Here is a 22,739-nt window from a genome sequence, read left to right as displayed (position 1 = left end):
GAACGCGCCTGCAAAAGAACAGGAAGCCCTGGCAGAGAAGGGCCAGGGAAATGCACTTTTCTCCAGCCTTTGTGCTGCAGGCAAGATAGCTCGAGGTCAGAGCAGCGCAGGGCCTGCCGTTGGGTCACTCCGGCAAAGGCCTGTGATGGGGAACTGGTGCTTTCATTTTCCTGTGCTGGGAGGGGATGTCCAGTCCATGCCAGAGAACCCCACGGTCTCTTCTCCCTCTGTTTATATTGAAACTTTAGTAGACAGTTGGTGGAAGGCTGTTGCAGCAAATACCTGCATGCCTTCTGTTGCTCATCAGAACATGCCTGTGTTTTGTCTCTGTAACCCATTTTAATTTTATTTTGCCAATGGTTTAAGTCACCTTACAGATTTCTCCTGCCTAGCTCTGTATAATAAGTATGTATTTCAAAATACGACCATTGTCTCAATAATTTCCAAGATGCTTGACATTGTTTTAATATTGTTTGATACATAGTCATGTTCTTATTTCCACAGTGGTCTCAAAATGACCTGTATAGCCTTTCTGTTTTTTGTTTTTTTTTAAATTCAGTGTCTGAGAAAGGATTGTCAGGTCTTTTTATGTACAGTGGTTACTTGTTCTTTATCATGTGTGACTCTGTGTGTGTGTGTAAGTGTGTAAGTTGGTTTCAGACAGGATCTCTCCGTGTAGCTAGGGCAGGCTAGCCTCAAACTTGGGATCCTTCTCAGCCTCCCAAGTGCTTGGATTGTAGGTGAACACCTTTATACCTGGGTCTGCATTTTGAAATTTTAGTTAAGTGAGCCTTTTTGTTTATTTGTGCTATTGGAGTTTGAACTCAGGGCTTGCTTGCTCAGTTGGTTCTCTACTCCTCGAGCCAAGCTTTGTAGCCCTACTTTTTGCTGGTTATTTTGTAGATGTAGACTCACGGACTTTCCTGCCCCACTGGGATCTGAATTATGATCCTCCAGATCTCAGCCTCCTGGGTAGCTAGGATTATAGCTCTTAGCCACTGGCATCTGGCTGTGACTTCAAAAAAAAAGGGGTGTGTGTGTGCCTGTACAGGGGCTTAAACTCAGGGCCTTGTGCTCTCACTTGGCTTTTTTGCCCAAAGTTGACCTTCTGCCACTTGAGCCACAAATTCTTCTCACTTTTTTTCTGGCTAATAAGATAATAATAAGATAATAATAATAATAAGATAAAAGTCTTGTTTTTATGTCCCCTGACTGACCTTGAACCACTATCTTCAGATCTTAGCCTCCTGTGTAACTGTGATTGCAGGTGTGAGCCGCTAGTCCCTGTCTGTAAGTGAATATTTAATGCGGATAACCTGTATCACAGAGTAGAAAGAAATTTAGTTAGGGTTTAGAGGTGTAAGTCGAGTATAGTGGTTCATGCATTTAACCTCATCTATGCTGGAGATGGAGATTGGGAAGAGCTCTCTGTGGTCAGTCTGGGCAAAAAATTAGGAAGGACATCAGCTCAGCCAGTCCCCAGAGGGGATGACTTGCTCCTGAGGTCCCAGCTCTGTGGATCGCCACAGGTAGGAAGATTCTACTCTGCAACTGGCTCTGGGCAAAACTCAAGCAGAAAGAACTGGAGGTGTGATTGCTCAAGGAAAGTGCCTGCTGAGCAAGAACAAGGCTCCGTGTTCAAACCCTGCCACTGCCAAGGGAAGATTTGGGTTGTATAACCACATATGTGCTGGCTTTCTGTGTATCCTATTGCCTTGGGGCATGACGCCTACTCCGAGCCGACTAGTGAAGTGCAGGATGTGGTTGTTGCCAGGAAAACAAGGAAGTGGAACGAGTGAGGTCTGTGCAGCTCCAGGTGTGAGTCAGCCCTCCTCTCGTGTTTGTTCAGTTAGTGTGAGTGCATTGACACTTCACACTGTCGGCTCTGTGAGCTGTGATTGTGGGCTGTCGTTTTGGACTCTGTGGCAAGGGAGGCAGCACCAGGGAGGAAGGAGCAGGACTGGGAGGCTCTGGGGTGGGAGCTGTGTGGGAAGATGGCTTGAGAGTTTGTGTTCCTTCATGGGGAGAAGAGCTGGGGCTTCCCTTCCCTTCTCAGCTCCGGGCTCTTGCCTGGGAACTGGCCTCTGGAAGAGGCGGCTGTGGAACAGGACGGCTGCTTACTTCAGGACGTGAGCATCCCAGGGAGAGTTAGTGGAAGCCCTGAGACAGCCTGGGTAGCTGATGTCCTAACGGGAGTTTGGGTTTCACGGTTTGTACCACACCCCAGGGAGAAGCACTTTTGTCTGCTCCGTGCCCTGGGGGAAGTGGACAGATGGGTCCATACTTGACAGGGACACCGGGCAGGGACGTGGGTACGGCAAGAGAGGAACACCTGGCATGGCTTGGGCCTAAGAGGGCAAAGAAAGGCTTGCGGCTGGGAAAATGCAGGAAGCGTCTGATGGGGGCAGCTTTTGATTGAGATTTAATTGAGGCCACAGAGACTTGTCCCTACTGCTGGGTTGACAGCTGGGCAGCTCAAATTGTTCTGTGGACAGGAACCAATGAGATGTTTCGGGTCTGAGTGCGAGAAGAAGGAATCAGAGGATTCTGAACTCTGTGGCATTCTAGGTCCTGGCTTGGGGCTGGAAATACAGGGCCCTGGGGTGGGAGGGAAAGTGTGGGAGGGGACAGCTTAGTAGCAGTGGGTGTTGAGGCAAAGTGAGCCATTGAAGTCAGTCGGGTCATGGCAAGCAGAGGGCCACAGTAGACTGCTTTCTGGGACCCAAGGGGACTGCTTCCCAGGGACCCAAGGGGACTGGTTCCAGGGACCCAGGGGGGCTGCTTCCCAGGGACCCAGGGGACTGCTTCCAGGGACCGAAGGGGACTGGTTCCAGGGACCCAGGGGGACTGCTTCCCAGGGACCCAGGGGACTGCTTCCAGGGACCGAAGGGGACTGGTTCCAGGGACCCAGGGGGGCTGCTTCCCAGGGATCCAAGGGACTGCTTCCAGGGACCGAAGGGGACTGGTTCCAGGGACCCAGGGGGACTGCTTCCAGGGTCCCAGGGGGACTGCTTCCAGGGACCCAGGGGGACTGCTTCCAGGGACCCAGGGGACAATCCCAGGGACCCAGGGGGACTGCTTCCGAGTGTCTGAGTTGAGACAGGAGCCAGCAGCTGTGCTGCAGGTAGAGAAGGCCTCAAAGGCTCTGTGGTTACTGGAGGTGGCCACAATGCTGTCCTGTTAGAAGCTGACCATGTGGTTCTTTTACCTTTCTGTAATCCAGGAAGGAAAGGGAAGACCAGGAGTCTCTCTCTCCTAGGTGGGGATCTGGCAGCACATGGAGCGGGAACTCAGGGCTCAGGGTTCTATCTAGTGCTGCCGCCGTATTGCTTTGGGCACGGGAGGGAATGGTCAGCCTAGCCAGCACCCAGCACATGCCCAAGCATTTCTGAAGGCAATTTTTCTTGTTGATTTTCTTCTAAGAGGAATTGGACTCAGTATCAGAACTTAGATAAACGAGACAAAGTGGAATGAAGTAGAAAGTGGAATGAAGTAAGTGGTTACAAGAGGACTGGAAGAGTTGCCAACAGCCAGCTGTCCTCATGCTAGCAGGGTTGTTCAGTGAGTGAGTCTTGTTTGAGAGATGTGTACCACCTGCAGGATGGGCATTGAAACCAGGCAGAGGAGGCCACCGCCAGGGAACATGTTGTGCACTTAGCACAGGCGCTGGCTTCTGAATTTCTAAAAGACAAAAATTCCCCCACTGAAAACATGGGTCATGTGTTTATTCTTTCCGTCCTCTTCTGAATCTGGCGGCTTGTTTTTCTGCATGAAGGTTTCGCTGGCTTTACCTGTAGACCCATCGAAAGTGCCACATGCTGTCCGTTCTCACCTCACCAGCTTCCCTCGGATTCCCCTGGTCCTCCATTCTGCTGGGAGTTGTATTTGCACAGCACGAGTCGTTTATGAACTACTTGGTGCGTCCTCATCCCTTGTAATTGGTTTTCAAGAGGCCCTTGTCTAAGAGGATTTGTACCTGGAAAACCCTCTTGTTTCTCAATATGGCTTCCTTAGTTTAGATCTGCCAGAGCTGGAAAGAACTTAGTGCCCTTGCCCCCCTCCTCCTCCTCTTCCCCACAGCCTTGTATCCCAGTCTTCCCTAACTGCTTTGCAGTTTTAAATATACTAGAAACGACTTGTTCTGTGTCTGATACACACACACACACACACACACACACACACGTACAGTACTGGAGATTGAGCCCCTCCATCCTCTTTTTTTTCTGTGTTTGGAAACATGGTCTCATTATGTGGCTCTTCATGGCCTTGAACTCATGGTCCTAATCAGCACCCCATCTGTCTGGAAACTTGTAGTACTGGATCTTGAACTCAGGGCCTCTCTCTCTCTCTCTTGCTTGGCTTTTTTACTTAAGGCTTCCACTTTGGCCACTCCTCTGCTTCCTTTTTTTTTTTTTTTTTGCTAGTTAATTGGGGACAAGAGTCTTATGGACTTTTCTGGGCTTGTCTTGAACCTCAGTCCTTGGGTTTCAGGGAAGCTGGTGTTTCTCAGCTTCCCTTCTGTGATGGGTAAGGACTCTGTGCCTTGTCTTGCTTGAGGTCTGAGGAAGGTTACTGCAGGGCAGGGTGGACACCCATGTTCCCACTTGACCAGTGGACAGGACTGCAGTCCCCGCCCCCGACGTACAGTTGGGGGCAAGGTGATGGTTGAAACATTTTCTTTACTCTCTGGCCCATGGCTAAGGAGGTTAGGTTTTCCCCTCCCGTCCTGTGTCAGGCATGGAATCTGCAGTCTTGTGCATGCTTGGCAAGCGTTTTACCAATGAGCCACACAGCCACTCACCCTTGAGCACAGCCTTTCCTGGGGATGATTTTGTCCGTGCCAGCTGGTGTTTGTGGGTTGCTGGCACTTCCTTCAAGGCCGTCCTGTGACCAGAGGTACCTTGGGCTCATCTCATGGGAGGACCCATGCAGGCCCCTGGCTCTCATTAGAGTGGGGTCTGGGTGGGGTCTGGGCGCTCAGCTTCCCACCAAGAGGAAGGGCCGCGGTGCACTTGCTTGTCCTTCCTGGACTTTGGTGAGGGGTCCATCTGCTTCCTGTTTTCTGAAATCCAGTGCAGATAGACGTCTTACTCAGAGCCTCCCCTCCTTCCTTAGTGCTCCAGAGGCTTGATGCCTTTCATTTTTTATTTCAGTGACACCCTGGGATGGATGGGAGGTAAATGTCTGCTCACAAGCTATCATCTTGAAATGCTTCTTCAGGGCTGGGTTTTGTAACTGCGTGCTTGGAGTCATAGTGTTAACGTCCTGCTCTCGTTGCTTTTCTAGCTCTGTTAGCACTTGTGTTATGGACAGCTCAAGTAAGAGTTGTGCCTCTGCTTGGGTCCTGCTGTCCCCGAGTGCAGGGGGGTGCGCCTTCCTCGTGTCCAGGGATAAGTGTCTGCATGGCCTCTGCGGGCCTGCGCTGTCCACTGTCAGCTTGGTTGCGCTTCCTTTTTAGAGGTTTGCTTTCCCTCTCTGCAAGGTGAAGTGCGCATGCGGCCTGAATGGCTGCCGGGGCAGGGTGGTCCTCAGCGGGGGCTACCTTCCCGGCTCCCCTCCCCCCTCCCCCCCTCCCCTCCTCTCTTTGGGGGGGACGGCTGGGGAGGGGCAGGTTGCCAGCACTGTTCAGACAGGAGATCTCATTGCTTTTCCCATTACTGCGCTCCTGCGGGCTCTCCCCTCCACTCAGCAGTTGGTCCTTCCTGGAAATCACCAAAATATGTGGTTATTCATTTCAAGCAACATTTCTTGTCACAACACTCAGGTGTTGGCACAGTGGAGTTCACGAATCTGAATGTGATTTGCTATGTATTTTAAACTGAAATAAATTGTTTGGGGCATGTAGGGTGAAAATTGTATCATTGATAGGATCCATCATCAAACTTTTAATTTTATCCCTTGGGAACTGGAGTAGGTAGAATTAAGAACAGAATCTACAGAAACCAATAAGATAATGAAAATTGAATGTTGGATTTCTATTTTTCACATAGCCCCCAAATACAGACCATTTGGATGAAGCTTAAATAGCATCACATTTAAGGTTCTGTTTTAGTCATTCTTGTTTTAAAATCACAAATTCTATTTGACAATGTGATAGGAAAAGATGATATTTTTAAACTTTGTAAGCCACACTTCAGTATTCTGCCAGCAGTAACTTTTTTTGGGGGGTCAAAAATATCTTATAAACTTGTTGGGGAGCTGAGCTGCTGTTAAGAGCTGGGGGGGGGGGCGGTTTGAAGACTCTTGTGGAGCATCTCCCTGTGTTGAGGTGGGAGGGAGGGAGGGAGACTTTCTCCTCTTGCCCTCCTCATGCGAGCTTGCCAGGGGTGCACACCCAGTTCGTCCCTTGTTGCGAGGTGGGCCGTGTCACTGCTGGTGGTGCCTGAGTCCCTGTGGCCAGGCTGCCGTAGCTTGGTTGAGAGCATTGGGCAGCAGTGCGTGCGCGTGTGCGTGTGCACACACGCGCACGCAGCTGTGATAAGATTTAGATGACGGCGTGTGCTAGAGATCCCGTGTGTGAGCTTAGCGGTCCTGTGAGGTCCGTACGGTAGGTGTCGTGGCGGGCTTGCCACCTACCATGAACGTGCTCCACAGCTCCTTGCATAGCTGTCCTTGTCCTGACTGCTGGCTTCAGCTTTGCTTATCTCCTGCTGGTCTTCAGCCACTGCCCTCTCCTACTTCGGCACTTGTCTCTTCTGTAGATGCAGCCGTGAGTGTGGGCTGCACGGTGACTCTTAGCGAATAGAATGTGGTATGTGTGACCTCTGAGCTCAGGTCAGACTGTTCCTGAGATTTTAGACACCACCTTTCTCCTTGGCTCATACTCAGTGTCCCCCCAACGCAAAGGACACAAGGCATGAGGCCTCCTGCCAACAGCAGAGGGATGGTTCTGTCTTGTTAGCAGAGCTCCAGTGAGACCTGCAGGGTGCTGGGTGCCCACAGCTCCCCTACACTTGGATAGCCTCTTGAGAGTCCCGGAGCCGCAATCCTGGAGCCGAGCTGCTCCTGAGCACCAGTGCACAGAGACAGTGAGACCGCATGAGTCGTTGAAGCCACAGAGGCTTAGAAATGAGCAGCTCACTCAGGTGTCTAGAGGTTTTCAGCATGTGGCAGGTCCTTTGGATGCTCTTTCCCATATCTGCTTCCCCTTCCTCTGCTGCTCAGAGTGCCCGTCAACCAGGAGCAAGTGAAGGAATGAGCACCTTCAAGGCCAGCTTGCACGTGTCTCTTCCGTGAAACTGTCAGTATTTCTGTAATTTCTGAGAAGGAAGGATAAATCTTGTTTGCTTGGGTGTGACAAGTACTTGCTGAAAAGTATTATTTTGAATGACAGATTCTGTATATATCTTAGCCAGCTAAGAAGTACTAACTTCTACCATCTCATGTTAAAATGGTCTTGCCGGGAGCCGGTGGCCTTGTGCCTGTCATCCTAGCTACTTAGGAGGCTGAGATCTGAGGATCGCTGTTCAAAGCCAGCCCAGGATGAATTGTCCCCATGAGATTCTTATCTCCAGTTATCTAAAAAACCTGAAGTGGCGCTTTGGCTCAAAGTGGTAGAGTGCTAGCCTTGAGTAAAAGAGCTCAAGGACAGAGCCTAGGCCTTGAGTTCAAGCCTCACGACTGACCCTCCCCCCCAAAAAAAAGGGTCTTATTCTAAATGTGTCTTTTTTCTTTTTTTTTAGATTTACTTGCTAGTCTTCAGCAGTCTTAGGGATCTGTATTGTGGAAGCATCTGTATTTATAACACAGCTATTTCCTGTCTGGAGAGAGGTTTTGTTACCATCTGGGAACATAGCTACTTAAGCTTGCTTGCACGCCTGAGGCCTGCCTGCCAGGAAAGCACTGGACCAGTCCCGTCCTCTCTTCCTGCTGTGTCAGACGGTCCTTCAGGACCTATGTTTGATATTACTACAATTAATCACAAAATAAGGAATATACCAAATAAAATTCTTTCAGAGAAATGGCACAGGTAAAGGCTAGAGGTTGGGTCTGGATGAGATAACCAAGTCTGTGAAGGTAGACTGAGGTCTGGGAGCCTGCGTGCTGGGTGCTTCGGTCAGTAGGCAGTGTGGCATGGAGAAGGAACTCAAGCCTTCATTTGGTCTGGGAGGAGGTGTCTTGGAGGATCTTCATTTCCAGAGTCCCCAAGAAGTCTGTGTGCACAGCTCATAGAGGCAGGTGCTGCTCCAGAGGCCGCCTGAGAAAGGCTGTGGGCAGTAGAACTTGCCTCCTCCCTCTTGTGCTCTCTGCTCTTCCCCAGTGGAATCTGTGGCTCCTTAGGCCCTATGGTTAGGGCAGCTGAGTGGTAGGCCCAGGGCGGAGGCCACTGCATTTTATCTGTCTTGTACACTGAAGGGTCCCAGGGAACAATCTGCTGGTTTTCCTCGGGTGGTAATTCTCTTGTTCACACGAATGGAGTTCTTAAGAAAAGAGCTATTTGTGTGCAAGTTCTAACGAGACTGACCTTATTCCCTTAGTGGGAATATTTTCTCTGTGCTGAGATTTTTCTGCTTTTTGTTGCTTACATTTCTGTTTTCAGGAGTTAGTCTGTGATCTTCCTTTGAGAAGCCCTGTAGTCAGAACATGCTTGGCTCAGAATGTGCCCTCGGGCATTTCCCTCCTTGTACCCCTTCCTGTGAGGAAGGGGCCATGTGTTCACCAAGTTCTGACATCACGCTTGCCATGATTGGTGGGTGGCTTCTGCCAGTCCAGCCCTTCCTGGTATCCCGGTGAGCAAGCTGCCTAGCCCTGGAATAACAGGAAGCCTCCGTTCTCACATCCTGTCGTCTGGGCTTTGTGACTTGCTGCTTCGCCACCATGAAGGTTAGTGGACATTTGTATATGTATTTCTTGTAGACTTTTCCAGGTTCTGGAAGATTATCAGAGCTGAAGGACATAAGTCAATTTACATTTAAGGGAAATTCCTTGTTTTTACATATAAGGAGATTGAAGCCTATCAAGGGTCATCTGTGTAGTTCTTTAAAAAGATGCATCTTTTGCCCCTTAAAAATGTAGGAGCATTTGGGCCAAATGGAGCTGTCTTTCACAGGAATTAAACTGAATCATAAGGTAGTTCTACATACTGAGTTCTGAGGACTGTTTTAGGAGATCCAGGCCAGGTGTGGAATGCAGAGTTACATCTCTGTTTTTTACATCTGATGGCTACGTTTGGTTCTTTCTCCTGAGCTTTAGTCAGCATGCTGTGTTTTGGGCCCTTTGTGGGCGGTCTGGTGAGTAGGACCTCTTTCTTGAGATCATTTTTCTGCCTGCTATGTGGTCTTGTTAAAATAGCTGTGCCTTATGGCTCTTTTCTCATTTCAAAACTTGTAGACAGAAGAACAGTGCTGAGGTGTGTAGCAGGTTTGTGAACGTCTCTTGCGGTGGCAGATGGCGGGTGGGTGGTGCAGGTGTCTGTTGGGCAGGCATTGGCAAGGGGCTGGGGGTGGTGTGTGTGGCCTCTGTAGAGTTTACACCCCACGGCACCATGCAGACCTGGGACAGCGGCTGTGGAATTATCCGGTGACAAATGTTCTGGGGTGAGCTTGTTCTGGAGTCCGTGGGGCTATCCAGAAAGTTCCTTCAGGAAGAAAGATGAGTAAGACTCAGCTAGGAAGCGGGGGGAGGGGAGGCAGGAAGAGGAGGGGAAGAGGCCTGGAGGAGGCAGGAAGAAGGCACTGGCCCAGGAGGGGGGCGAGGTGCCATGCCAGAACGAGGATCAGGTTCCTGTTTGCCTTGTGAAATTATGATAGTAAGATATACATTTGAATACCAAAGTATGTTTTTCTGCTATTTGCACCTCTGAGATGTTTTTCATATTTTTTGGGGGATAGAACTGTGGATGATTATTTAGCAAACAAAAGTGACATCTAGTCTTTAAGTAGTATTTGAGAAGAGCTGTGCGTTTGAGCACATTAATACGTGTACATGCATTCATGGATGCACACAGACACTGCCAAGCCCACGTGTTTACGTCTGAGAGATCCGCAGCTTATTGCTCTCATGTCTTGTGGCTGATGCAGCCCGGGCGTGCAGACCCCAGCTCTGTGTCCCGCGCACTCCTGCCCAGCTCCAGGTGGCGTGTGAGCGACCTGTCATGCAGTGTGCAACTCCCTGGGGCGCAGGCAGCCCTGCTTCTCCAGAGCGCCGCCCTCCGGGACCCTCTTGTCTTTCCCTGTCTGTGCGCCGTGCCCCTCCTGTCTGTGTTTTCCTTTTGTGACTGTTGGCTTTGGAATGGGCAGCATCTTATCTCCTTTGCTGTACCTCAAAAGAATATCTGTAGCTAGTCTTAACCATGCCGCTTCTGCATAATTTAAAGAACCGCAGACTTCCCACCGGGCCTTTCTGAGCCCCTGCCAGTGGGCATGCCTCCACTCCCGTGGGGGAGGGGCGGGCTGGGGCTGGTGTGCCTTCCCCAAGGTAGACGGGCCTCGGCCGGCCTGCCGGGCTGGGCTGCCTTGTGGGCAATTCCGACTGCTCCTTGGGTCTTGCCTCCTTGGGGTGACGATGTGCGCCCTTCCACTGCAGGGGCACGCTGCTCATCCTTCGACCCCCAGTTCTGATTGTGCTTGCTTAATGTTTCCTTGCAGACATTCGACGCAAATGACTTATATCAGGGGCAGAATTTCAACAAGGTCCTCACTTCCTTAGTGACTCTAAATAAAGTAACAGCAGGTAAGACGTTTTTCTTTTCACTGGACTTGAGGGGGTGGGATGACTGTTCATGGCTGTCTTAACGTTCTGAGTTATTTTGTCATCTGAAGGGAGGCGCTCATCAGCAGAAGCAGAGGTCCAGGGGGTAGGGTGGGGTGCTGGGGGCGGCTCCAGCCTGCACTTGGCCCTGGGCCCTCATCCGTCGGGTTTGACTGAGGCCCTGGGACTTGAGGTGAAGGAGGAGGGAACCGAAGGAAGCCAGGACTGACAGCCCCTGGGCACAAGCCACCTTTGTCTCATCACTTCCATACGCAAGAGTATCTCTCCTGTGTTCTCCCCACCGTCCTGCTTTATTTATTTATTTATACTTTTTACTATCTTTTGAGCCAGAGTTTCTTTATGTGGCCCAGCTGGTAAACACATAGGCCTCCTGCCTCTCTCCCTGTGAGTGCCGGGATTACAGACGTGTGTGGCCACGTCCGGCTCCTCACGGGTCCTTGATGCCATCGAGGACTACCAGAGCTCAGGTGTGCAGTGTTTGGAAGAGGAAAAAGGAACCTTGGTGCTTTTCAGCTTTTAAGTCATATTAGCGACCCCTTTGCTACAGTTTTCTGCCTTTCTCTCTGTTGGCTCCTTGCTGATAGCTTTTGTTTTTAAAGTCACTACTACGGAAGTGACTTATCTTCCTAGATCCCAATTCTTATGTAATTGCTTCAGCTACGGGGCGGTTGCACAGCTGTCCTCTGCTTTCCAGAGGCAGTGAGGGAGATTGCACATCGCGTGGTCATGGCCAGCCTGGTCTGCATAAGGAGACCCTCTCTCAAAAGAAATGTTTGGCTTTATCTGGATGGAAGCGCTAATGAATTAGCAAGGTAAAGGTGTGTGGAGGCCTTGGCTGGTGACAGTGGGGATTCTCTAACAGGCAGGAACAGTGAGCACCGCAAGCCCCCAGTTTCTGTCTGCCTAGGTGGAAGGGGCTCTGTGGAGAGCACTGCTTCTTGTATGCAGTGCCACGCATGTCCGAGCAGCAGCGCGGGGGTGGCCGGGGTGATTCTGAGCAGTGAAGGGGCAGCAGTGTTGTGTCACCAGAAGGAAGAGGCTCTCTGGGCTCCTGCACTGCGCCGCCCGCCCGCCTTGAGCCAGCTGCCTCTGCAGAGGGGTACCGTCGCATGTCTCAGGGGCACCATGAACAGCTGCGGCACTGTGGATCTCTCTGTGGTGTCTCCAGACTTTCAGAAGTCAACACTGAACTCAATTTGGAAGGACATTGTATAAGCGGTCCAAGCAACGCGGACCCTGGAACCATTGCTGTGTGTTTGTGAAGGCTCTGTGTCAGCACAGCTGAGTGTGTGTGTGCGCGCGCGCGCGCGCGCGTGCACTATAGCTTGAAGTCAGGGATTCACACTTCCGCTCAGCTTTCATACTACCCTTACCACTCTACTCGAGTCACACCTCCATTCTGGCATTTTGCTAGTTAATTAGAGGTGGAGTCTCTCAAAACTTTTTGACTGGCCGGCTTTGAAATCTTGCAGGTTTCAGCTTCCTTAGTAGCCAAGATTACAGACAGGATCTACCAGTGTCCAACCTAACAGAGACATTTTGACCATTCCTAAAAAAAAAATGCCCCCATCTTCCTGTTTATAAAAATCAGATCACCTTTAAGAAACAGGCCGATCCCGCTCACGCATTGCTTGGCCTTGCTTGCGGGGAATGCAGAGCGGAGCTGAGCCCCTCATGCCTGTCGGCCGTGGTGGGGCGAGTGGAGGGTGTGCAGCTTCAAGATGGCACTCAGAGGCCTCCAGACAGAGAAGGCACAGGGTTTTCTGTTGCTTCAAAGCAGCCCTTTCCTTTTGAGGCACGGTGATTCCCGTTGCATAGCGCTGCTCTGTGGTCTTGAAGGAGTGACTCGCCCTGCGTGGCGGCGCTGCAGGGGAGGCCGAGGGGTCTTATTCTCCGCTAGGTAATTGAATTTGAGAGGCTTACTTTCCCAGGGGAAGGAGAAGGGTGACGAACGTGACCAACTCTGAAAAAAGTTACACCAGAGGAGAACTGATAAGTGGTCATCTCCAGACAGTTGTCTGGAGAGGTAATTGGGGAATGAAAGCAAGTTATTTATGGGAAGAAGAAAGAATCTGCTCTTTGTTTACTGGTAAATGGCCTGCTTTGTTGTGGTCTTTTGGTGTGTCCCTCCACGCTGGCCCAGTTTTAGGTCAGTGTGGTGAGCGTCTGTGGTGTCGGGCATTTTCAGTGCTTTTTCCCTCTGTGTGCATGACCTTTTCAGACATTGGACTGGGAAGTGATTCTGTGTGTGCTCGACCCTCTTCGCATCGGATAAAGTCTTTTGATTCTCTGGGATCCCAGCCTTCACACAGTCGGACTTCAAAATTGTTCCAGGGCCAGTACCGGAGTTTGGTAAGTGCAAGAGGCTTTGTTATTCAAGTTCAAGTTTATTTGGGGATCTGAGAGTCAACAGATGTGTCTGGAGGGTATGCATTCCTCTGTCTACGGAGTGCTAAACAGCTGGCGGATGTCTGCAGCCTGGCTTGGCCTTTGCTTGCCACAAGATCCTCCAAATACTGTGCTGAATGAGGGCTGTGTATTGGGATTGTATTGAAGCTTTGGCGCTTTGACATCCTTCCCCTCTGTTGTATTCCTTGCTGTTCCCCAGTGCACGGAAGTATCTAGAAGAGCGAGGGGCCATGGAACTGATGGTTTGTAGGTGGCTTTTCCTCCTGTGTAAGCATCTTCTGGTGTCTCGCTGGGTTTCCAGGAAGTTCAGAGATACAGCATTGAGGTTAGGCATTGCACGAGGGAAATACTAAGCGCCAGGCCCTGACGTGGCTCTGGGGATGGGACAGTGCCTCTGCCTCCCCTGCCCAGCTGGGCCTCCCCTTCTAGAGCAGGAAGCGCTTCTCCTGGTGCTTCTTCAGGAACACATCACGTGCTCTTGTGCTGAGAGTCTCAATGAGAACCTACTCTTTCAGAGATTGAAGAGGACTGTGGCCTTCCTTGTGCTCTCAGTCAGGAGGGAAATGGATAAGGCTTACAGTTGTAATTTACAGTGTTAAGTAACAGTGGAAAGGCACGGAAGGGGTACGTGGTTTTTGTGTTTCTGAGTGTGTTCCCTGAGAGAGAAGCCCCATCTCCCCTGACCCCAGAGTCCCAGAGTGGGCGGTGGCCCTGCGCCCCACCACACCCCTGCGCCCTCCTCGGCCTTATGCAGCCCTCATAGCCGCCGGGCGCACCAGGGGTTTCGTCCCAGAAAAGCTTGTAGGCCAGTAAGGATGAAGAGCCTGTCCTTGAAACGACTTCAGGTGTATTGCGATGTATTCGCTTCATCAAATGTGAGGAGCGGGTCAGAAAGGAGCACCCTCTGCGTGAAGAGCTACCTGCAGTCTTGTTCTTTTATCCAGGCAGTTTCCATTTCCTTTTCCTCACTGAGTAAATGAGGAGGGGATTGCAAATGTATATATAATTTTAAGAGACTTAGTGTTGAATGTCAGGTTGGTCGTGAAGCTCTCCGAGATCGTAATTAGCACACGTCTGGTTTTCCCTGGCTAGAAGAACATAAGGCACCGGCAGTGACCAGCCCCGCACGCTTGCCCGTGTGGTTTCCTGTGGCTGGCAGTTTCTACCCCCACGGGCCATGCCAGGGAGACCTCTCTCATGGGATATCACAAGGCCCTTCCTCTCACATGCTGGGATTATTTCTTTGCCCTTGGATTTTTCTGAATTTGGTTTATTAATAGCATTGTAAGATGACTTTCTTGAGTCAAAAGGAAGATCATAACCAAACAAAGGTTGGTAAATGTTTGCTCAGAATTAGATGATGGGTACATGGAGGGCCACCTGCCATTCTTTACTTTTTCTTGTGCTTGTAGTTTTTATAATAAACCAAAAAAGATAAACAACTTGTGGTTCTTGAGCATCAGCTTTTGAGTCTTTTAAAAATAAAGTTCAGTGTTTTTAGAACATTTTCTTTTGATGGCAGTCCTGGGGCTTAAACTTAGGGCCTGCACACTGCCTCTGAGCTATCGCTCTATCTGTCTATATCTATCTATCTATCTTTTGTTCAAGGCTAACACTTTACCACATGAGCCACAGTTCTGCTTCTGACTTTTTGGTGTTTAATTGGAGGTAAGAAGTCTTATAGACTTTTCTGCCTAGGCTGGCTTTGAACTACAATTCTCAGAGCTCAGCCTCTGAGTAGCCACATGCCAATTCCTTCCTTTCTTTCTCTCTCTGTCCCCTCCCTCCCTCCCTCCCTCCCTCCCTCCCTCCCTCCCTCCCTTCTGTGCCATTTCTGGGGCCCCATTTCTGAGGCTTGAACTTGGGGCCTGGGTGCTGTCCCTGAGGTTCTTTTGCTCAAAGCAACACTACCACTTGAGCTACAGCTCTTCTTCCAGCTTTCTGGTAGTTTATTAGAGATAAGAGTCTCACAGACTTTCTTTTCCCGGACTGCTTTGAACTGTAATCCTCAGGTCTCAGCCTCCTGAGTAGCTAGGATTACAGGTGTGAACTACTGGCACCCAGCCTACATTCTATTTTTTTTTTTTTTTTGGCCAGTCCTGGGCCTTGGACTCAGGGCCTAAGCACTGTCCCTGGCTTCTTCCCGCTCAAGGCTAGCACTCTGCCACTTGAGCCACAGCACCACTTCTGGCCGTTTTCTGTATATGTGGTGCTGGGGAATCGAACCTAGGGCCTCGGGTATACCGAGGCAGGCACTCTTGCCACTAGGCTATATCCCCAGCCCTATTTTTTTTTTTAAATCAACTACAACTCTTTTAGTTTACAAGAACGCCTCTGGCCTTTCTTTATGTACTGGTTATTCTCAGTCTTAGTCTGTGACATCATCCTCTCCGCTGGAGACGGATTCCTGCCTTGGCCCAGGCAGATTTGAACAGTTGTATTTCATTTGCCTGAAGTGGAAGTTGTAGCTTGTCCTTCAGATATCTCTGCACCAGTCTCCGTCCTCTCCATTATGTGGTGCTTTCATACTATCGCCTTTCAGATGTGCTCAGCTAAATCGAGCTCTTTATTCTACCCTGTTTTGTAACGTGTCTCTCAACTTAGTGGAAGAAATGGGCAGTTAAACTGAGTGTAGTGGACCCAGGCTTTGGATTTGAGCCATATTTTTTTCCATCCTTTATTCTTAAGAATGATATTGGTGTTCTGTCGAGTTTCCAGCGTTACTGACGTGCCCTAACCTTCTACCCTCTGCTGGTTAATAAATCCAACCTTGAGTTATCAGTGTGACTTGCAGAACCTTGGGGCAGTGTCTGTGTTGGTTTCCCTTCATTTCTGGGAGAAGCAACTTGATACCTTCCCTTTGCTCCCTGCTTGCCAGTACTGGGGCTTGAATGCAGGGTCTCTCGCTCACTTGGCTTGCTTTATAGCTTGTGCTCTGTCCGTTTTTTTGAGTCATGTCTGCAGGTGGGAGATGAAGTCTCATGAACTTTTCTGCCCAGGCTGGCTTAGAATTGTGATTGTTTACTTTTCAGCCTCTTGAATAACTAGGATTACAGGGGTGAGCCATCAGCTCCTGGCTTACCATTCTCTATTGTGGGATTTTCTTCCCTGGGGTCCTATGGGTCCCTGGAACCTGGGACCCCCACATTCCCCTTGGTGCCCCCCCTGTTGCTGTCTAGTAATCTTGCTTTTGTATCAGTCTGTGCTCACAAACTGTGCTTCCAAGACCTACAGGAAGTTACACGAAAGTGTATTACGCACGTTTCCTTCGGTCTTTTCGACTTGTAGTGAAGTTACACTGGGACAGTATTGAGTCTCAAGCTGCTTGAGCCAGCTGAGCCTGTGTGAGAGGAGCATGTGTCTCCTGGGTCTGTTTCCCTTGGTCTCAGAGTGGCGCTTCCTGCCTTGGTTGGTTGTCACTTCTTGTGCAGTCGTGGGTTTATCGTTTGTCATTATTGGGTATCCTGTGTACAAGAAGTGTTCTCCCTGAACCCTGGGTGCCCTGGAGGGTTGGGTCCTGTTTCAGTCTTCTGTCCCCATGGCTGGTTGGAGGGCCAGGGCACAGTTGTATGGGCACTTGGGGGCTGCCTGCTGCTTTCTGGTCTGGTGGCCTGACTGGTCTTTGCAGATGTCCCTGGTGAGAGCTGAGTGTTGCTGTTCTATGGCCCGGTCCTCTGACGTGGGCTGGGCTGAGCTCTCACATCGTGCAGTGAGCAGGTGTAGAGATGTGCACACAGTCTTGACAGGCGCCGAGGTGGTGGGGTAGGTGGTGGGGTAGGCATGGGCCTGGGCTTGGCTATCCCGGGATTCACTGGTGGCCCTGCCCCGGAGCAGCGCAAGGAGGCTCGTCCCGGAATTTTACCTCTGCACCTGCCTTTTTGGTGGATTCACATTTGCTGGTCTCTCCAGAGCCAGGTCCAGGCTGGACGGAGACCTGAAACTGCCATCTCTGAAAAAAATACCATTAAATATGTGAAGTACCATTTTCTCCTATCATTTGCTTGGCAGAAGTCTCCAGGGCTAGTGCAAGTTTGGCAAAGAAAAAATTCTTAGATATTGTTGGTGGGCATGGCAGGTTGTTTGTTGGTAACTTTGTAGAACATTTTGGAGGGCTGTGGAGAAACATACTAATATTTATACGGTTCAGAAATATACGTTATTCTTGTGCCCTGACCAGAATTTAGCATCTAGGCTTATTCATAGGTGTCTTCAAAGGTGGCTGTATTTTTACTGTAGCCTTGTTTTGGGAGGTAAGAAAAATACTGCATTGCCGTATTAGAAAAATACTCAAGTAACCTAAAATTCATAATGGAAGCCTAGGTAAAGAACGGCCCAGTCTCCCACTGTGGGATGGCATAGTATGCAGTGTGCTGTGTGAGAGAGCGTGTGCAGATGGTGTGAGGTGTGTGGCACGCGTTACAGCAGTGGCAGAACGAGGCCTCACAAGGGTGGAGGGACGGAGGTCTGCTGACGGCGAAGGGACCCTGGGAAATGGGGACTTTGCTGCATTTTGAATGCTTTAGGCATTACCAATTTTTGGCTAGCTTCATAATAGTAGTATGATCTGATTTGTCTCATTTCCCCCCCACTCATCTTTTAGGACATGACTGATAACAGCAACAGTCAGCTGGTCGTGCGAGCCAAGTTTAACTTCCAGCAGACCAACGAAGACGAGCTGTCCTTCACCAAGGGCGACGTCATCCATGTCACTCGGGTGGAGGAAGGAGGCTGGTGGGAGGGCACCCACAACGGCAGGACCGGCTGGTTCCCCAGCAACTACGTGCGCGAGATCAAGCCCAGTGGTAAGAGACGGAGCCCGTGCCTCCTCAGCTGCCCCCAGCGAGCCTGGGCCGCCTGGCCCACCCTGCCCTCACATCGGGAAGCCACGAGGGAGGGCTCCGTGATTACAAGCGAGCTCTGCCTTCCGTTCCCCCCGAGTCTCCCCCCAGATGCGAGGAGACGCATCTCTGCCGCCGTTGCTGTGCTTGTTTGCTGGTTCTTTGCGTGAGATGAGGTCTTGCCGTGTTGCCCGGGTCGGTGTGGGAACTCTGGGCCAGGTGACTGAGGGGCACCTCTGTGCCTGGCGGTCGGGTCTTAGTGCTGCCGCCGCGGTGCTTGTTGACACCTTTATCCTTTCAGGACTCAGATGTGCGATGCTCAGGTTCTATTCAGTCGTCACCACTGTCGGTACGTGGGCCGGTTGGGTACAATGAGTAGGTAGTGCAGTTTCGGCCGTTTTCTGTATCTCCCCCTCTCTGTGTTTTCTGTGGCTGACACTGTTTTACTGACTGCTCAAGACTGATGGGTCAGGCTAGTGTTTACTGGCACATTTGCATCACGGCTAGGCTGCGGTCTGCGTGGCCAGGGTGTGGCTGTTGAAGTCCTGTAGGCCTGTGGGGGACGTGAGTGCCCGGCCTCTGTGCTCTGTGCTCACCACACTCAGTACCATTCTTTTTCCTGAGTAACCATCGACCTGCTTTAAACACGGAGAAGCGGCTCTTCAGAGACGGGCAGTCTTCCCTTGGACCACGTGTGTGTTCTACGTGGCTGTGGGTGCTCTTGTGAGCTGTGTGAGGTAGAGGTGATGTCAGGGATGGAGTCATAAAGGGAAGCGTGGGCAGGCAGCGGCAGAGCTGGGGGCTCTGAGGAGCTATGTGTGTTGCTCCTGAACTTGAAGAATGTCTGTGCGACACCATTCCTCCGATTCTGCCCTGGGAGAGCTGATTCAGGAGCAAGCTGGTGAGTGGAACAGAAGAAGGAAGTGTGGAGCCTGAGTGCCGTGCGGGGCAGGGGGGCAGCCTCAGGGTCGAGCTGTGTGGTGTGGACACAGGCCCAGGCCTCCCTGGCTCTGCTGTGTGGTGTGGTGTGGACACAGGGCCCAGGCCTCCCTGGCTCTGCTGAGGTGTGCAGCAGGCTCTGTGGTGTCTGCACGCTTGAGGCTCCTGAGTGGCAATTGAGACTCTGCTTTTAAAAAATATATACATAATCTTAATGTGATTATTAAGGTGTTGTACTGAGGGGTTACTGTTTGAAAAGTCAGGTAATGAGTACATCTCTTTTTTTTGGATAATGTCACCTCTTCTTTTGGTCTCTACTTACAGGTTACATAGTTCATTTTCCACATAATGTATACTGAATATGACAGTTGCATTGTTCACCCTCTCTCCCTCTTTTTGTACCCCCCTTACTCCCACCTAAAAAGAAAAGAAAAAGCCAAAGCAAAAACAAATACCAATGTACTCACTGCCTTACGTATGAAACTGTAACACCTCTGTACTTCACTTTAACAATAAAGAAATGAAAAATCAAATACCAGCACCATTACCACTGTAATGTCCATCCTCGGGAGGGCTCCCTGCAGATGCCCCCCACTTGTTGAAGTCCGTGCCCAGGACCTGAGTTACCTAGGTAACTGGCACACCTGGAGACCTCCTTCTCTGAGGTCACATCCAATCCATCTGGCCACACCTCCCACCTTTCCCTATATGATCCGGCTCAACACAGTCCTCGCTCTCTTTCCTTTTCTCTCTTACTCTTTTCTCTTTCCCCTCTTCCTTCCCCTCTGTCTCCCCACACCTCCATCTTGTGTGGGCTAACAGTTCGCTTTCCCCCCAATAAACTCCTTTCTGTCTGAACCATGTGGCGGGTTTCCTTTCTGGCGAACCTTACATCTGGTGCTTTGACTCGGAAGGGGACAGTCAGGAGTCGCTGGATCCCCTCTTCTTGAGGGTTAATCCACCTCTTTGCCCCTCCCCGGACCAAACTGCCAAAAGCCCTAGGAAACTCACTTCAGACTTCTCACCTTCACCAGGTCCTCTTACTGACCACACCAGAGAGACCCCTTCTGCCTTTGTGGCCAGCCTGTTCTCATTTCAGGGATGCCTGAATCGAGAATTTGACTGTAGGTCTGTGTCCTTGTGGACCCCATCTACGTCCTTATAGATTCCTGTGTTCTCACCAGACTACTCCATAAAGTAAAGTCAAAACGCCTCACAGGTTAGAAAATTGGTGTCAGTGGCCCAACCTTTCGGCTTGTGCCTATGAGAGTGCAACGCAGGCTGGGTTCCAGGAACCCTCCCCCCCCCAGGTTCCCTCTCAAAGGCTAGCCATTCTGGGTTTAATCTCCACAAGCCAAAGGAAAAGGTGGGCAGTTTTCTAGAAATAACTCTGATGAGTATTTGTGGTCAATTCCTAATAAGATAGAGCCCTTGCCTCATGAGACTTCTTCCAGGCTTCATTCAAGGATTGGCATCTACCACCAAGGGACAGCTACTGCTTGTCTTCTCCCAGAGGGGCCACGTGTCCTTTTAACCCTAAGGTTGACACCCCTTGTCAGCAGGAAGTAGCCAGAGAGAGTCAGCTCCCTTTTTCATAATTATTAAAAGGCCGGAATGTAAAGTCCACACCTGGGTGGGCTCCATGCAGGTGCCCCCCACCTGTTGAAGTCTACGTCAGTACCTGCATTAATGAGGGAACCAGCACGCCTGGAGGCAGTGACTCCCTCCTTCTCTGACATCCCATCCAATCCACCTGGCCACAGCTCCTGCCTTTCCCTGTGTAATCCAGCTCACCACGAGTCCCCACACTCTTTCCTTTTCTCTCTCTCTTTCTTGCTCTTTTCTCTCTTTTTCCCTTCTTCCTTCCCCTCTGTATCACCTGCCTAGGCTGGCTTTGAGCTGAAGTCCTCAGATCTCAGCCTTTTGAGTAGCTAGACTACAGGCACGAACCAGCTGCGCTTGGCATGACTTACCTCTTAAAAGACTCAGTGATAGTCCTTGTGAGTGTTGTGCATTTGTTTATCCATTGGCCTGGGTTCCTGCGTCTGGCCTCTTGTGACTTTACCGTCATGAACTTGGTTGCGTGAGAACCTGCTCAAGCCATTTTCACACCTGTTCAGCATAGATACTCCTCAATTTAGGATTGGATTACATCTAATTTGCAATATTGTAAGTCCCTTAAGAGCGCTGGGTTGGTGAAGATCGTGGCTCTTCCTAGGCTCCTTTAAATGTGCTCAGGACACCTGAGCTACCCTGCTAGTGGGAAGAGAAAGAGGGAGACAACGGGAGAAGAGGGATGGAGGTGGGGGGGGGGGTGGTGGGAGAAGGAAAATCCCAGGTCTGGGAAAAGAACAAATGTACCCAAGTAAATTTCTACGGGCTATGTCTTGCTGTCACCATTGTAAAATTAAAAGATTACAAGGCAAGCTTTCCTGAGGGCGGGGCTGTCTACCTGAGCCAGGATGGGTTTGGGTGCCATGCGCTGCTTCCCGTGCCAGGGACTCGGTGCCCTTCCATGGAGTGTGAGGGAGCAGCTCATTGTTGATATTTTTGCAGTTACTAATGATGATAATAAAAAAGCAATTTTCAGCTTTCTATCCTAAAATCAATGTAGCCAAGGTTCTTTGGCTGGGTTTGCTCTGTAGTGTGCCGTGTAGTATTCCTCACCTGCACCCTCGGTGCCCACTGAGCCCCGGAAGGCCCAGTACGACTGAGCTCTTAAGGATGGTCACTAAAGGTTAATCTTTAGGCTAGCAGCAGGCAGGAGAGTGACGTCACTCGCGGAGGGCCCTCCTGGGTCAGCAGAGCACAGCGTGCTCTGTCAGGCAAGCGGCTCACCACTCGTGCAGGGCCAGGGGCGGCCGAGCTGGCAGGCGCTGTGTCACTGGAATGGAGCTGCGGGGGGCGGGGGGCGGGGATCCCGTGAGCTCCTTGCACACCATGTGGCTGGCTTGCTTGCTTTCTGAATTGCCTTCACGAGTGTGCACTGAAAGGGTTTTTACTTGCCATGCAAGTTAGTAATCCATCTGTGGGCTTTGGCTAATGCAGTGTAAGAAATGACAGCCAAGGGCGTGCGGGCCGGGACCCTCCCCAGGCGACCTCCGGGCGGTTTCTCAGCGGACTTGGATGTCCTTCGTGTTGTCTCTGGCAGCTGCTTATTTCACAGCATGCACACATCGTGTGCCCTGTGTGTGTCAGGCCCCTGCTTGGCATGGAGTGTGGGCCCAATGCTGGCTGTGGCAGAAGGCCCTGGGGAGGCCAGAGTTGTGTCTGGAAGTGTTGTCTCAGGACCGGTGTATCTGGGTCTCTGACGCGTTGTGTGTTGTGGGTGCCTTGTGGGGTGGGGGTGGGGTTCCGTGGCAGAGCCCTTGTGTACTTGGTGTGGGACTGAGGATTTGCCTCTCACCACTGGAAAAAGAATTGTTTGCAGAACGCTACATTAAATTCATATTCAATTCAGAGTTTTTCTGCCAAGTTGAGACCTCCTGAGTTGTTTATTTGGAAATTTTTTAATAATACAAAAAATATTACTGCATTGACTCCTTTGTGCCATTTTGCTGAATATTTTTTATTTGATGGTAAGTTAAGGGAATAACCTTCAGAACAACTTGCCTTCTCCAAATTTCCTGCAAGTATTGTAAGAAAAGGTGCTGGCAGTTGAAGCAAAGCAGCATGAAACCCATTTTTATCCTGCCACTTTCCATGGCTGTTAGAATTGTAGATGAAAGTTGCATTTTAATATTGTGCTGTTTCAGTGGTTTATGTAGTTTTCTGATTTTGGCACAGGCTTTCTTAACTGGGACTTAATTTTCTGCAAACAAGAGTGGGCCAGGCTTGACTGGA

The 22,739-nt window shown here is 50.5% G+C and overlaps 1 protein-coding gene across 7 annotated transcripts in view; it reads left to right on the top strand.

Moving 5' to 3' along the window:
- Nucleotides 1–22,739, top strand: part of Arhgef7 (Rho guanine nucleotide exchange factor 7) — a 98,213-nt gene that overhangs the window by 31,756 nt on the left and 43,718 nt on the right. For 6 of the 7 annotated variants that reach the window (XM_048341073.1, XM_048341080.1, XM_048341074.1 and 3 more), the window contains 3 exons: nt 10,587–10,671; nt 12,932–13,062; nt 17,720–17,921. In XM_048341073.1, coding sequence (XP_048197030.1) covers nt 10,587–10,671; nt 12,932–13,062; nt 17,720–17,921 — 418 coding nt within the window. Of the gene's footprint in view, nt 1–8,768; nt 8,824–10,586; nt 10,672–12,931; nt 13,063–17,719; nt 17,922–22,739 lie in introns of those variants that run through there. The other variant, XM_048341075.1, reaches the window with a different exon arrangement.

The sequence above is a fragment of the Perognathus longimembris genome, chromosome 3 (genome assembly GCF_023159225.1).
Source record: "Perognathus longimembris pacificus isolate PPM17 chromosome 3, ASM2315922v1, whole genome shotgun sequence".
NCBI lineage: Eukaryota > Metazoa > Chordata > Mammalia > Rodentia > Heteromyidae > Perognathus > Perognathus longimembris.
Note: the sequence above shows the minus strand (reverse complement) of the source record. Positions and strands in the feature narration are given on the sequence as shown.